The sequence below is a fragment of the Notothenia coriiceps genome, unplaced genomic scaffold, assembly GCF_000735185.1.
Source record: "Notothenia coriiceps isolate Sejong01 unplaced genomic scaffold, NC01 NC01_scaffold00021379, whole genome shotgun sequence".
Taxonomy (NCBI): domain Eukaryota; kingdom Metazoa; phylum Chordata; class Actinopteri; order Perciformes; family Nototheniidae; genus Notothenia; species Notothenia coriiceps.
In genome coordinates, this window is record NW_011354080.1 from 45597 (window position 1) to 62162 (window position 16566).

The 16566-nt window shown below is 38.8% G+C and overlaps 2 protein-coding genes across 2 annotated transcripts in view; one reads left to right on the forward strand and one right to left on the reverse strand.

Annotated features, from left to right (window-relative positions):
- taok2b (TAO kinase 2b) overlaps positions 1-9047 on the reverse strand; it is a gene marked incomplete at its 3' end in the record, with an annotated part of 11236 nt that extends 2189 nt beyond the window's left edge. Inside the window, exons 1-12 of the mRNA XM_010780167.1 lie at positions 8329-9047; positions 6686-6724; positions 5799-5939; positions 4810-4881; positions 4615-4716; positions 3270-3315; positions 3055-3151; positions 2675-2788; positions 1775-1866; positions 1573-1666; positions 1148-1241; positions 61-189 (exon numbers count right to left, since the gene is read on the reverse strand). Of these exons, the coding sequence (XP_010778469.1) occupies positions 61-189; positions 1148-1241; positions 1573-1666; positions 1775-1866; positions 2675-2788; positions 3055-3151; positions 3270-3315; positions 4615-4716; positions 4810-4881; positions 5799-5939; positions 6686-6688 (984 nt within the window). The remainder of the gene's footprint in view (positions 1-60; positions 190-1147; positions 1242-1572; positions 1667-1774; positions 1867-2674; positions 2789-3054; positions 3152-3269; positions 3316-4614; positions 4717-4809; positions 4882-5798; positions 5940-6685; positions 6725-8328) is intronic.
- Positions 9048-11968: 2921 nt separating this feature from the next.
- On the forward strand, positions 11969-13538 carry cabp5a (calcium binding protein 5a). The gene is made up of 7 exons (XM_010780168.1): positions 11969-12053; positions 12372-12421; positions 12635-12665; positions 12778-12921; positions 13060-13169; positions 13279-13426; positions 13510-13538. Exons 2-7 carry the CDS (start codon positions 12374-12376, stop codon positions 13536-13538), a joined length of 510 nt encoding a protein of 169 aa, XP_010778470.1. The 5' UTR covers positions 11969-12053; positions 12372-12373.
- The last annotated feature ends 3028 nt before the right edge of the window (positions 13539-16566 follow it).

A 16566-nucleotide genomic window follows, 5' to 3' on the forward strand; every position in this document is an offset into this window, starting at 1 on the left:
TGTGTGCCTTGGCACTACCAGGGACATTTGAGTGAATAAAAGAGCGGTTCTGGTGAAAACCTCTTTGAGCTGCTCCTTGCGGGCTCTGTACTGCCTCTTCTGGGACTCCAGCAGCCCCGTCAGCTCCTTCTTCTGCTGACCCAGGATGTGCTGCTGGAACTTCTTCTCCTCAGTCAGGACTGCCTTTGTCTGAAAGCCACAAACAAAATCTCATGAGAAACAAAAGCTTATAAAATACATGACAAGATTACTGGACTTCTCTTTAGTTTCAACGGCAGTTATCCTGCCTCCTCCTCCTCNGCTGTCAGGAATACATTCACTGTAGAACACACAGACAACATCACAAGTGACACCTCTCAGGAAGATTATTTTACACAGCAAGATCTGATACCTGTCAGTATAATAATAATAATACATTATATTTGTATAGGGCTTTTCAAGGACTCAAAATCGCTTTACACTATAAGGGAAGGTTAGGGTGGGGGGTATAGGACTATCAAACTTGATCAACCGGCATGGATTGATGGGGGGGGTCTATGAGTAGACAGGTTTTGAAAAGGGACTGGAATACTGTGAGGGTCTCAGAATAGCAGAGATCTTTGGGACAATATGTTCAAAACTTTTTTTTCAAAATGTAAAAGAAATTTCTAAAATTATAAATTGTGAAAAATGAAATATAAAATATTTCTAGTGTGAACCAAAATATAATACTAAATATTATACAAGTGATTTTTCTTAACCAAAATGACAAAAATGGCATAAAAACACATATTACTCTAATACGGGTCCTTTCAGACCCACTTATGGAAGAGTGTAGGGTCCAGTCACTCGTGCATCTAAGGGTTAACACAGCTGGTTCTAACTGAGGAGAAAGAGGGGCCCTATATTAAAGGGAAATAAAACTATAATTGAACACCTGGTGTACCATATGGAATTAAATGCAGATGAGAGCAGTGTTTGTGCCGTACACAAAATGTTCATCAGAGTAGTTTATAGGGAAAAAAACATGTCATTATTAATCCTTTCAATATAGATCAATTAGTGCCGTGGCTGAAAGCGCTTTTCTTCAGATTCCCTTTGCTCAATCATAACCTCTGACAAAGAGAGAATCAAACGCTGCCGCCTGCCTTCATGTGCGACAACAAACACCACGTTGTACCTTGAGCAGCACATCAGAGGTCGGTCTGTCCTGGGCGATCTTCTGCAAACAGGAGTCCACAAAATTGCGGAAATAATCCGACCTGGAAAGGATAAAGACTGTCTTTATAAAAGCACCATTCACTTTGTGATGTTATGAGTGAGCGCATTATTTAAATGTTTTAACTGCAACACAGATCCATGAAATCAGGAGTGATCACTTTGCCAAGTTCTTTCATTTCGGTAGACTTCCTGGAAATGTGTATCAAATTAAATATCCTTTGAAAATGTCTATGTTGTAAAAGCTTCTAACCCATCAGAAGCTATTTTCTAAAAGCAACATTTAGAATATGATATCAAGCAACATAACATGTTTTCTCTTGGCACATTAAATCAACAACAAAAGGACATTAAGACAGTTTCACCAACTCTCACCAGTGATTAGACAGCAACACGGGGCTCTCATTCTGGGCGATGTGGTATAAGGCACTCATTGCATTCATGTTGAACAGAGGAGGCTTCCTTTCCGCTAGAGGGACAAAGCACAACATTGCGTGACAGAGAAAGGCAGAAAAAGGATGCTTGCAGCTCTTTGAACACACACACACAAGTGGAGCACTTTATGAACATCTCTTACCCAGCTCTATGGCGGTAATGCCAAGTGACCACACATCCACCTTCCCATCGTACTGGCCCTCGTCCATGGCCAGGATCACTTCAGGGGCCATCCTGCATGGAGGACACAACAAAGCAATTCAGCCTTTTCCATTTCTTTGAACCTGGACTATCAGAGAGCCCCGCCTCAGGTCTACACCGCATCAAACAGCAGGGACAAAACCAGGGTTAGGCCGGCACATATTCAATAACTACAGAAACCTGTAGGAGATGAATAGTCTGATGACCCGGTGAGAAACGGGCAGGTACAGCCGAGGAACATGCTGATGCTAAATGCTGTTCAGCACCTCAAAAACATATGTGGTATACAAATAATAATCTGATGGACTCGCACGCTCCCCGGGAGGGTCAATTAAAGGTCAATTAAAAGTAATGACATTTTAATATCAAAGAAATGTCTTATTTTAACGTAAGGGTGATCATTCTTAAGGTCTTAAAACAATCGACCCTGATTAACCAATCGTGGCAGGACTCAATGTTCAATTCTCACTTGTCAAGTTCTGCAGAAATCTACTTGCCCCTTTACAAACAGTTTATGAAATAAATGTAATTGAAATGATTGAAATGGCTTCAGCTGATAAACTCCATCTTTACACGCTGCCATTTGTCTTACAGACGGGTACTCCATATATGCAATGGGAGTTCTCCACTGAGATGAGCAGAAAGTGAGATAGTTAACAACATCAGGAAGGCTTTTGACATTTAAAATAAGTGAAACCGATGACTTTCTTAATAAAGCAGATTATCAAACAAGGTGTAAGCTTTGCTGGATCATAATCTGGTGCAATCCTTCTGAATCCAAAAGGAGTAACTGTCCTCATCTCCTGAGAAACGGTGATGAGTAATACAGTTGATATTTTACCAGTAAGGTGTTCCCACAAAGGAGTTGGCCGGGGCCATGATGGAGGCGGAGCCGAAGTCTCCCAGTTTGACCTGACCCGGCTCTGTGAGCAAGATGTTTCCTGCCTTCACATCCCTGAGAGAGAGAGACATGATCAGATCAGAGAAAATGACTGGCCGGGGGAATCGTGAGGAAGACAAAACAAATAGGGGACATATGAGAGAGACAGTGTCTTGTCAGATGTACTCAAATGTGTTGCTGCTCAGAGTGTGAACACTGTTGCATAAGCCGGTCTCAGCAGCACAGTTTGTGCTTTCGCCCTGTATTTGTTTTGTCTCTTGTCATAAGAAGTGTGGGGGAGGAGAACAGATCCAGAAAGTGAGAAAATAAACGGGGGTTACCTGTGAATCATGTTGTGAGAGTGAAGATACACCAAGCCCTGCAATGCACCATGGACGATGGCAGCTATTTCCACTTCCTGGAGAGGTTTCTTATGGACTGGGATAAGAGAGGCATTACGGGATATTAGGCATGGAGAACAACTGACTGAACACACTTGAGTAGATGCTAATTCATTTGTGTTAGTGTCTTAACTACTTGATTCATTCCTGCTTACCTTCTAGGAGGTCAGAAGCTGAGCCCAAGCAGTACTCCATCACCAGCTAGGAGACAGAGGGAGATTAAACGGCATGCTTTTTGCACGTCTTACAGGGAATATGCAGGAATCCTGAAGTCAGATGTAATTCCTTTTAAGACCTTTTTAAGACCCTTTCCACACATTTTAAGACCTCATCGCCACTTTGAGTTTTAACCGGTTACATTGGCGAAACACTTTACCTCACATTAACTATATACAGTATTGATTGTTCTTCCTCCTTGTCAAACCATTTGGACGCAAACTTGCATTTCCCCATAACGATGTTGTTTAACAACCGGCGTAAACGGACCTTCGCGCGCTATCAAGCAGTGAGCGTGCGATGTCCTGTTCAGATGACGTCAAATCCAACGGGATGCCATCAATAAAGTACACAGAATCACACTACACACCTACGCAATGATTACATTCAGGCAGACTGTAGAATACAACCTCTTTGGACCATTTATATACTTATTGGAAACAAGCTACAAAATGTAATACCTTGGAAAATGCCGTTTAATACTTTTTAATAGCCTTCATTTTCGCTAAATTGATTTATCAACTTTGAATACTTTTTAGGACCCCGCAGACCCCCTGACTTAAGGACTTTTTCACACAAAGAGCTTTTTTTTGGACGTGAAGCAGTTTGGCCTTGATTTGAGTATGTTATTTAAGTGTAAGAGCTGCTGTTGTAGCAAGGTAGGGCCGATACAAGTGCTCTCATGAGCAACTCCTCCATATATTAGAAGTTGTTGCCGTTTAGCCGTTGCAAAACAACATTTTAATTGCTGCAGGAAAACCAGTTTGCACTCCTGCTTGGGACACGCACCGACAAGTTATGTTCATTGAATAGGTAGCTTTAATCAAATAGACAAACGTATTTGATATGATGAACCCATTTACTCAAACGGAGTAATGGTGATCATTATAAAATATTAAAAAAAACAGATATTCAACTATTTACTTAAATAGCTGAGCAGAAGCTTTGCATGAAAAAAAAAAAAAAAAAGATGTAGTATAACGCTAATGATGACAAAAACACTTTACAATGTTTTTGTTTTTTTAAACCTTTCCCAATGGAACGAGAGCCTTTTAGGGAAACCTGTGAATAGATGCACTAAAAATGCACTTTGGGTGAACGTCTGCATTGACAGAAACCTGTTTGTTTATAAGAGGCTTCTACATTGCATTTGACCACACTATTTCACCTACGATGTGGAGCTAAAGCAAGTTCTTTGTGTATTGCACAATCAATTTACAGTAAAGGTTTGAAACATTCGTATAAAAAGAGCCCACGCCCACACACACTCACAAACACACTCACCCATGCTGTGTGCTCCCTCAGGTAGCAGCCATGGTACTCTACAGTGTTGGGGTGACGCAGCTTCTGGAGGAACTTCACTTCCTTGATGATATCCTGCCATTTCTGAAAAATCAAAGCCAAAATCATTGAAGAGCAAACTGATAAACTGATTTGAAATCTGCGATTGGATAACGGCTGAGGGCCGTCAGGTCTTACCTCATTGGACTGTTTGCCCCCATAGGACATCTTCTTGATGGCCACCACCTCATTTGTGCGGATGTCATGGGCCTAATGTGGAAATGTAAGAGACAACGGATGAGAAATACCTTCTTTTGAATATTTAGTTTCCCCATCCTGAGGGATTTAGCAGCCATTGTTACATCAGACCTAACAGAGAAATCAACATCACATAAAACTAGAATTTCTACTGAGCCTTCTTCCCTGTTGATCCCTTCATACATGACAAGCTGCTTTTTCTTCCACCTCTTGCCCTTGACTCGCACCATGTTGTTTCCTTCTTCCTCCCTCCTGCCGCCTTTCACGCGATAGGTGCATCCACCTTGTGTTTTGTTGGCAGTTCATCACTCTCTGCCCTCCTGTCTAACAGATACCATCTCACAACATCACTCTCCATCAGCTGTCAGCTTAGCTCCTTAACTTTGCTTTCCTTGTCATACCGTCAGCAGCTTTAAACCAGGCTAGACTCACCACAGCGATAACATCTCAACATTTAAAAAAAACCAGCCTTTTCATTTCATCTTTGCTTTTGCTTCAGCTAAGGGGAAGTTTTTGGGCTGTACTATAATTTGTTATATTTTGTTGTTGTATAATTTGTTTGTACAATCTGATGTAGCTTGAGCTGCTACAACTAACAATCCCTTTGAGAGCTGCTAACAGTTATTGTTTTCATTGTTTATTTTGTGTATATGATTAGATAGATATAAATAGAGTTAGTTGCCTTTTAGAGCATCACATTTTACAGTTGGATATTCGTATCAGCAAAGTGTAAGGAGCAGACTTAACCTGATTTATAAATTAAAAAGATATGTTTGTAGAAATGTTTAATTTATTAAACTCCCTTTCCCGGTCAAATATAATTCTGCAACCTTTAAATGATGAGTGTATCCATATCAGCCAGCTGAGAGATGAAAGACACAGTTGACACATTACTATGACAGACCCAAACACTAAGGAGAGGAACTCACGAAGTAGACCGCTCCGAAGCTCCCATGGCCGATCTCCCGGAGGTCGGTGAAGAGCTTCTCCGGGTCATCCCTGAAGAACAGCTCCGCCACATCGGGGTCCTTCAGGCTCCCGGCCCGCACAATCGCCGGCATGGCCAGCGCCTGGTGAGCGAGGAAAACACACACAGGGTGAGCGTCTGTTATTTGGAAGGATCACCAATGTTTGTGTTAGAAACACAAGCGGATAGAAATATGGTCACACACCTCCCTATGCATGTTATAGCTTTATTATTATTATTATTATTATTATTATGTGTGTCTATGTTGTTATTTATATAAAGTGAATGTGTTGAAATGTTTAACTTGTTCTGCTCAAAAAAGTCTGTGACATACAAATCGACAGACAGGCGCATATTATCTGCAGCATGGGTCTTCAACAGGGGGTCCTCAGGGTAACTAAAGGCGGGGTCACTCTCCAATAAAGGCTAAAACTGGCCTGAAAATGCACATTTCGCTAACATGTATCCAACATATTATAAGCAAAGAAAGATGGGCCATTTCATATAAAGAAACTTAACTGACTTATTATTTTAAACAATATTGAATGTTCACTACTACCGGGAAGCCGGGTGCAATGACGATAGCTAGCGAACCGTTGCTAAATCAATGTGTGGCACCATCCCTGACGGGCGGGACACTAAGGTTCATGTTTCTTCATCCACAGCTTCATTTGAACTGTTTAAATCTACAAAAATGCAAATGTGTTGGCATGTAAAATATCAAATTGCCCATAGGCGTAAAATGACCACACACTTAACTCATTCATCCATAATCCTCCATCTGTCACTCTAGCAGAAATATAAGAATAAACAATAGCAGCAAAACTGTTAAGAAAAAATGTTAATTACCATAATTTACCCAGACACGGAATATTCCGTTTTTAGCTTCTGTAGATCGCATTGGAAATGAGGGAGAAATGAATATATGAATATTATGTCTTCAAGCAATTATTTCATGATGTTTAAGTAAGACTTCAATATGCACAAAAAACACATCATATTTTCATTGTATGTTAAACAAAACAAATAATTGCCGATAAACAATACATTTGACTAGTCATTCAGCAGCCAGCCCATATCGCACTGTGACATGTGTGAGTACAGGGGTGTTTCTAAAACACAATGGAGACACAGTACAGAATATTGTCTGAGCGAAACTGGTGTGACATTTCTGAGGCCAATATGGAAATGTTGTGAGCTAAAAGTACAATGCTTACCAGTTTAGCATGAATATGATTTGCCTATCAAGTTTTACCTTTGGATAAGTAGCACTACAGCGTCTGATAGCTCTTTTATTATTGATCTGACTTTACAATATGAACTACACTTCACTATATCGTTTTTTCGACTAATTAAATCCAGCAGAAAACATTATATATCATGTTTAAAAAGGCTGAAACATGTCTCTCATTAGGTTCTGAATATGTTAGTCATTACATTCCTTTCAATACAGGATCAAAATGAGTAGTTATTATTAAATGACTGCACATTAATTACCTTATTAAATGTGTGGGCCTACTAATCATTTTACTCACAGCCTTAGTAGTCTACAGTACAGGTATAGACAAGATTATCTTGCAAAGACAAAATAAACTGGTGTACCATGTGTGTAATCGAGCCTCCCATTTTTAAGCGGAGAAAAATATAGAAACACACACTTATTCTAACATATTAATTGTACTGCATGCTTATAATGATGGTTATAGTGCAGACTGCAATCATCATTTGTGTGATGCACTGTCTGTCAGTTTAACAGCCTGGCACGGGGTATATCATGGGACATTAGGATCTTGTCAGAGTGTAATGTAATAATGTAACACATGCTCCATATGTTTCATAGTGATCATTAAGTGAACAACTGGGCCTTCGTGTCAGTATGTCCACACACTTGAAAATTAACAAGCATCACATGAAACGTTTCTCTTAAGGCCATTTTGCTTGAGTCAAAGAGGAAGCTTGAGGTTCCCTTTGAAAATGAGAAGTTCTTTCAATCTTGCAACAAAGCCTAAAGCAAGCTCTCAGTCTATTTATAAGAATCCCAGACACACACAGGAAGCGGCAACAAATGCTGGAAATGTGGGGTTTCATTCAAAATTAACCTCCCCAACCTATAATTTTACAACCCTGTGCATATTCTGGGGGAAAAATGTTATAATCCTTGGTTGCTGTGACAGAAAACTATTTATTTCTATAGGGGTTTGCCATCAGGAGCTCAGCTGGGAAAGCGACATGGCTTTTTGCACTTGGCTGGTCAATTAGGCTATGTAGCTCACCAAATAAATTACATGTATTCAACAGTGGACAACAACAACTCAAGACTGGTTAGGTTTTCAATATGCAGGCCAACAACAAGCTTTCATGCCAATGTCAACGTCTCCAGTATCTGAAGATTTGGTTAATTAATTATGCTAGGTTCTGTTTCCCTGCAAAAAAGGGATAGACAGGCGCAGTCGGCTGCATTAGCATGCTGAATGATTTATAACATGTCTTACCGTGGCTTCTGGGATCCACTGTAGCTAGCCCTGGAGCTAGCTAACCGGCCTGGCTGGAAAATATTGGTCTCACTCCCCTTTCCTCGGCACTGGTGTCTATTCAACACGAACAAACCACATTCTGCCTGTCGACGCTTTTACTTAAACTCCTCTCCATCCTGGTGCTCCCAGTCAATTGGACAGCTAGCCCGTCTGCGCAGCTTGACATGAGTAAAGTGCCAGTCAATTAGAGTGACAGCTATCTGACTGACGGCTGCTAACAGATAACTAGCCGGGTAGCTAACAAAATCAGAGGCTAGCTCTAGTTGCTGTTAGCAACACCGCTAACTAAATAACGTAACGCCAAGAACTGCCTTGGACGCTTTCAATGGGGAATGGATTTATTAATTTCCACGGGTCCGCTCCGTGCTCCACTTTGTGCTGTCATTACGTTAGTGTTGTCGGCAGATTTAATCTCCAGTTCGTGTTATCCCCATTTTGCTCGACTCTCCATCCGTTTTTGTTCAGGGCTTCATGATGGCGGAGCGGGGCGGGAGCCGAAAGGAAACCGGAAGTGCTCTTCTTCGATGCTTCCATATCAGGCACAGGAGCTGCACCCACGCCCGCGCGTGGCCGAGGAGCATCAGACGTCAACACAAGTTTAAACCACCCTTAACTGTGGGACAATATTGGGATTATTTTGGGTAATAAATGTGGTATTCATACGTGTAAGGGGAAAGGAAGAACTTCGTATTGCACTGTGTTCATGTGGAATTGTGCGACCTACTTTAAATCGTTGAAGTATATGATTAAAATAAATAGAAAATGATGTACAGTAGCCTACTTCTGCATACCGTTTGTGCTCCTCATCTGTTTACCTGAAGTTTTATTTTTTCTGTTGTTAGTTTTGTTATTTTCAGGATAATGATACCTACATTGTTTTAATCTATCACATTAATTGAATCTATAAGAAAACATCCTAATTGATAAGATGAAAACCTATAGATACTGAAATGTGTTTGTTTATGTTCAACTACTCTCTAGCTAGTACAACTATATAAATTGCAATTTCTATTGAATAATAATTCCTCTATGGAGATTTGCTATTATGCTCCACTTTGCATATTGCAAAACAAGACATATCTGATATCATATTTGTTTTACTTGCCATATAACTCTTATTAGCAGTCCAAGTGTAGAGTAATTGTAATTGGTGTAATATAATCCTTATTTTATATTTATTGGTATTATTTTATCTTTAACTGCCTTTTTATGTAATCAATTTCAGTTTGGAAGTTTTGCATCCGTAACATTGGAACTATTTCACATCCTATCAATCGTTCTAATCCACTCAGTGTAATCTCAGTGTTGTGCACTTTTATCTGACACAGAAAAAAACACAATAAAACCAAAACCTCTGTATCTTTCTGTTTTTTATTCTAATTTTCAAGCTGTTACACTTTACAATTTCTTATCCACATCAATGTTATTTTACAAAATGTATAGTTTAATCTCAATTAGGACATGCATGCTATCTCATTCATGCTTTCCATTCATTTAGAAATATTAAATATTTCCAGAGAAAGAATCACCTTTGAAATAAATGGAAGAAATGTTCAGCATATAAAAACCTTTTAATGCATTTTAAACCTTTATGTACTTATTTGTACCTTCAGGCAGAAACTCCATATGACCTTTAAAATGTTCCACATCTTTCATACATAATGGGCATTATTCAATGTTTACAGGAATTCAATCAGGCATTTGCTTTTCAAAAAACCTTAAAACATTTCCACGTTTTATTTGTATTATTCAACTTTTCACTCAATTAATGTAAACCCATTCAAACTCCTACTCATTTTTTTTTTACACATAAGTAAGTAAGTCAGCAAAGCTTTGTAGATGTAGCTTTTCAACATCCAGCAATGGATTACCTTTGTATGAATTCGTTTTTATTAAATAGGGTTGGCTGTTGTGGGGCAAAAATGGTCAGCAAATAGCTGTGCTTTCGCGCGCTTTTATATCTCAATCCAGATTATAATCCAAAAACGTAACCTATTTTTATTTTCTATCAATATAATCTATTTATTTAAAATGAAAACATACATCCACCACACAGCCCTCCCTTTTCCTGTTCTTAGTTTTAATTAATGATTTCCTCCAGCCCTCCACTCCAGACATCTCTCCACCGCTGTGGGCTTTGCATAACTCTGCAATGTAGAGGGGGAAAAGATAATAAAAATCATTACGAGTTCTCGCTCCATAGCCCAGCGGATTACGCTCCTTATGCAAACAGATTTTTGATGAATTTACATAACAGAGAATCAGGCGGAGGAAGAGGACACAGAGAGGACACATGTAAACTATCCATAGGCTGTGCACAAGTGTTTCCGCTCAGCCTGTTACTGCAGACATCATGACAGCAGGAAGTCAAGACTGACCCTGGGGTATTAGCCGCTGACATTTCATCAGGGTTTTTCATGGAAAAGATAATCTTTTAGTTTCCACGTAAATGTAACCAATACTCGCGTAGATTATCACACAATGGGATATTAGCTTTGACTGGCCTTTGGCTCTTTAATATCGGAAATCTGTTTCACTGCCATTTATAGGAAAACAGAAGGAGCTTATAACGACAGAGTAACCAAATGAGCCTCTATTATCTTAAATTGATTATTTCAATCAAGAGTACAAACTGTCAACTTTATTAAATGTTAAATTATTTATCAAGATAAAAATGTTAAACTTTCTCTTCCAAATATAAAGATTTGTTCCCTGTTTGTATATCTAGTCAATTAAAATCGCTAGTTTTATGATCATAAAAATCATAATCCACTCAGGCCACTCTCTGTGTTGTGCACTTTTATCTGACACAGAAACACACAATAAAACCAAAACCTGTGTATCTTTCTGTTTTTTTGTTATCATTTACAAGCTGTAACACTTTACAATTTCTTATCCACATTAATGTTCTTCTACAAAATCTTTATTTTACTTCCCACGGCAATTTTTTTTGCATGTAATTAGTCCACATCTTTCAATAAACTCAATTCAATCATCATAAAGTTCATCTCAATTAGGACATGCATGCTATCATTTAGAAATATTCAACATTTCCAGAGAAAGAATTGCCTTTTAATAAATGGAAGAAATGTTCAGCATATAAAAACCTTTTAATGCATTTTAAACATGTATGTACTTATTTGTACCTTCAGGAAGAAACTCCAAATAACCTCTAAAATGTTCCACAACTTTCATACATAATCGGAATGATCAATTATTATTATTATTATTCAACTTTTAAAGTGTTACATCCGCCGTGTTGAACTGCAGTTAATTGGCTATACTGTTATACTTCACAGTAAACAAAGGGAACGGAAACTCTACGCCTAACCTCTGACCTGACAGTATCAATCTCTTCTGTCATGCTCAGATGGCAGTGTGTTATTTACAATATAAAGTTTACGCTCTGCATCACACCGCTGGCTCCTCCCAGAGAGTACAACTGGATGCAGCCACACCCTCCAACCCCCTTATACAACCTCCCAGCATCCCGCAGCAGGGCACACAGGGTCTCCACACACTGAGAGAAAGGGCTGCCACCTGGACCACGATAAACAGAACCGATACTGAGAGGAAGATAACATAACAGGAGGAAAACAGAAGGCTTGTTGCACCTCGGGTCGGCTGCTGGGTCTTGGATTAGGTGAAGCTATTGGCTGATGAACAGCAATCACCAAAAGAAGGTTTGTACCTGGTGTCACTTTTTTCCTTTTTCTTTGGCAGTTGATTTCCTGTAATTGGAATAGTATTTGCTTCTGTTCTTTTTATCAGAAAACACACACTCTTACCATTTGGAGAAAAGGGCTTTATGGAGTCAGACAGTGATAATACATTATGTCAATCCCTCTGAGGGAACACATCCCACTCAATTTATCCTAATCCTAATTTGTTGGCACTGACAAACACCAGCCAGCTGTGCTTCATCTGTCAGAAATTGTAAAAAAAAAAAAGGTCATATTCATAATTACAACTTCAAATTGTTTTTTGTGTGTCTTTTGCAGAAATGAGTTTAGGGGCCGCGTGCGTTTTCTTGCGAGGAGGGAAGAATATTGTAAGTACATTTCTAATGGTATGATGAAAGGTCTTTAACCAAAAATAAAAAGATGAGAGAAACCGAAATTGAGCATGCTGATGCCAGTGCTCCACCAGCAATACACTTTAATCCGCAGTCTAATCTGTACACAGTTTAAATCTATTGTAATGTTCTGTATTGAACCAAAAAACATCAATTTTGTTAATTGAGTCTTTTTCTCCCTTTGTGCAGACAAGACAGCTGGCTGAAGATGAGATTGAGGGTAAATACAATTTTCCTATTCTTCATATTCTCATGTTGGTAGATTAAACTCTTTGCATGTACCTCTAACTGACTATCAATCTGACTGGGTGGATTTCTCTTTGCTGCTACAGAGCTTCGGCAAGCATTCAATGAGTTTGATAAAGACAAGGATGGGCTGATCAGCTGTAAGGACCTGGGGAATCTGATGAGGACGATGGGCTACATGCCCACGGAGATGGAGCTGATCGAGTTGAGCCAAAATATCAACATGAACCGTGAGTCCCACTCCCCAAAGAGAAACATATCTAAAAAACGTTTTTCGGCTGTAAACTGATGAGAAATCTCCAGTTAGAGGATCATTTGCAACGATGATGAAGAAAAGTCCTGAATAGTTTCTCTGGATTTCCCTTCAGTTGGTGGCAAAGTGGACTTTGATGATTTTGTAGACCTGATGGCCCCGAAGCTTCTGGCAGAAACCTCCGGGATGATTGGGATGAAGGAGCTCAAAGACGCCTTTAAAGAGGTGAGAGTGAAACGTTTTCTTCACATGAACTTTCCCAATTCAATGACTGAAAGCTAGGGATAAATAGTGATCTCATTTTCTTTTATTCTTCTCTTGTTTCTATGGTCAGTTCGATACGGATGGAGATGGAGAGATCACAACGGAGGAGCTGCGGTCGGCCATGACCAAGCTGATGGGAGAGCACATGAGCCAGAAGGAGATAGACTCAATAGTAAAAGAAGCAGACGACAACGGAGATGGCACAGTAGACTTTGAAGGTAAGAAGTCTCAGGAGAATGGACTTCAATGATAGAGCAAATGTAATCACAATGATTATATAAACTCTTTTTCTCTGCTGCAGAGTTCGTCAGAATGATGTCCCACGAATGAGCAGCTGAAAGAAGAAGAAATTACCTTTGCACCTCTACGGACAAGCTTTAATACTAATGCTGTCGTTCTATAAAGCTCTTCAACAAATTAACTTCCTACATAAACACTAAGGACATACACATTTGTAATTTGAATAAAGTGCTGCTAAGAAAAGTGAAGCAATGTGAAGCTGTTCTCAGAGAGAATTTTACTGTCTATGCAACTATTGAAAGTGTTTATCAAACTAATAATGTTTTGCCTGATTATACCTATTTTATAAGTCATTTTGGATCGTTTTGTTGAAATGGTTTGAATTTTTCAAATGTTTGTATTGTTAATTGAAGACTTTGATTGTTTATGAACTATTCTCACATCATTCTTATCACTAAAGCAATGTTATAATGAAAATGTAGATATAATAGTTATCATCTACTTAATAAGAAATCACTGTGTATAACAATTGTAGATATCAAGTATTTAGCCTGGCCTTGTTGTTATGTTTTTAGAGTACAGTATTCATTTATGGATACAATCCAACAAGTAAAATCCTTGTCACAGATATCTTCCAGATCTCTAAATAAAACATCTAATGTAATCTTTTCCATTTTGTATATTTTGGTTTGAATGAATGCAACAGGCTTCATGTGTGAAACTGGAAAGGAAGCCAAGGACACTGCATGTATTATTCAGCATCATGTCTGCAAGAATTTTTATTTTAACTATTTGGTAAAAGGCTATAATTTTCCAAAATTGCCCAAAAAGTAAAAACACTAATTTGTGCATGACTTCCATAATAAATCAACATGCATAACAGCACAAAACTCAATGGTTATATAATAATTTGACATAACAATCTATGGATTTCGTGTCCCAAAGCAGGGATTTGGAAAGCAAAAATATCAGCAATGCTGCTGCGCTGTGGGTAGATGAGGATTGAGTCATTTCTCTGCCGTGGCTTTGGAAGGACATCGGGATAAAGAGATTGTGTGACCACTGATTCGATAAGACCGACGCTCCAAAAACATAATAACTCTGACTTCCTGATTCGTGCAGAACAGATTTGTCGATATTAAGTGGAAAAAAATGTTGGGAAAATCTGCTTCTACCAGAATATAGCCTTTTGAAGAGCGCAGTCTGAGTCATTCTTGCAATTTGGCTGTTCTCAGTACACATCTTTAGTGTTTGGGGAAATTTGTTTCAGTAAACATGGTTTATGGTGATGGTTAGAGACAACTTTTTAATATGATACTAATACTGATATTCAGTATCTGCCTAAACCAATACGATAATGTATTTTTCCCTCTCTTATACATCCAAGCTGTTAACAATACATTTGCCCTTTGCTTAACCCCAGCCATTTAATAAACATAATACTCAAATGGTAAAACTAATATTTGATTTTCAGAAAACATACATAACCCACAACATTATTGCAAAACTGCTTCTTCCCCTTTATTAAAACGTTTTCACGCACATGTGAAACATTGTGCAAAATATGAGCATTAAGAATAACTTAAATAAAAAAGAAATGTGTAAAACTCTGGAAATATGCAAATCCGGTCCAATACTGGCCAAAATCAATGCATCGGCAATTACCACATTACCAATTAATCTAATACGATAATACATTCCTTAAAACATCTGTCTATAACTGTCATTGGGTGTAGCAACATTTAGTTTTTTAGGTTTTTTTTAACCCTGGAATTGCATCAACTTTTGCACCAAATTGATTAAATAAAACATTATTTGAATGTTTATATTGTGCTGAACAATAAAAAGAAGCAGCATTTACGCATTCAAAAGTCCTGTTTTGGGTTATCTATTTCTTTAATTTGGAGTAGAATATTTTTTTCCCGGTGTGAGCATGATGTTTTTAAAACATCTTCAGCAAAGTGCAGCCATACAAATGTTTTATCTGACTGTGACGGACTGATTTGTTGTGGGTTTAGAGAAATGTTGTGTGTTTGTGTGCATTACTGACCCAAATACCATAAAGAGTTCAGCGAGTGGATTCAGCCTCATCAGATTCAAACCATCATCTCAGTCTCTATTAACAAAATTGAAAATGCTATTTTTAGTTAAAGTCAGCGGCAGAGGTTTTACTTGAGTAACATTTTGAATGCAGGACTTTTACTTTTAACAGAGTATTCCTACACTCTGGTACTTCAACAGCTTAGTTATTTAAGAGAGGGGGAAAAAGATGGCAAAGGACTGATGTTGGCAGATATTCTTTTGGTTTAAACATGAAAAAGTGATATTTGGCCATCCCAAGTATGAACCTGGACAGCACCCAGGCAAAGTATCCTAACCATAGCATACTGTAGCAATTGTATTTGCACTAATACAGAGTTATTATGTGGTCTGGAATAGCAGTTTGTGGTGAGCAAACACAAAAACATACAATTTGACTAAAATCTGCCTCAGAATTTCCACAGAATTCACTCCCAGCCCTGATAGAGGACCTGCAACACAATACACCTCCAGTGAACTGACAGCACATCTGAGATTAAACACCTGTGGGGGATTTGGGGTTGTAGACGGGGACACTGTGCACCCTCACAGATGTTTTTGTATGGCAAATTTGGCCAAACTTTAAATGGACGGACAGATGGGGAACAAGGGTTTACAGTACCAATTAAAAAAAGTGAAGCAGTTCATGAAAAAACAGACCTAACTAAAGAAACACATCTGTCATTTGTACTCCACAGATTGCATGCAAGGGGATAGAACTGTGGCAATATGCTTGAAAGATAAGTCACACATTGTCAGTTTTATGTCTCGTCAGTCAGACAGAAAGGAAAAATTCATATTGTTTCATGGTTTTATAATAAATGTATTGTAAGGGCGGGTGTTCCTAAAGAGGGTCCAACTCATCTGAGGGGTACCGTGCAAAAAGACGCCAACAAGGTCATAGTCAGAGTCAGATGATGTAATGCTCGCGTCCAGCCCTTTGCCCTCATCCTCACTGATCCCTCTTACATCCAGCATGGACCTTTATCTCATAATCCACAATAATCTCTCTCTGTCGCTCTCTGAGTCTGAGGTAGCT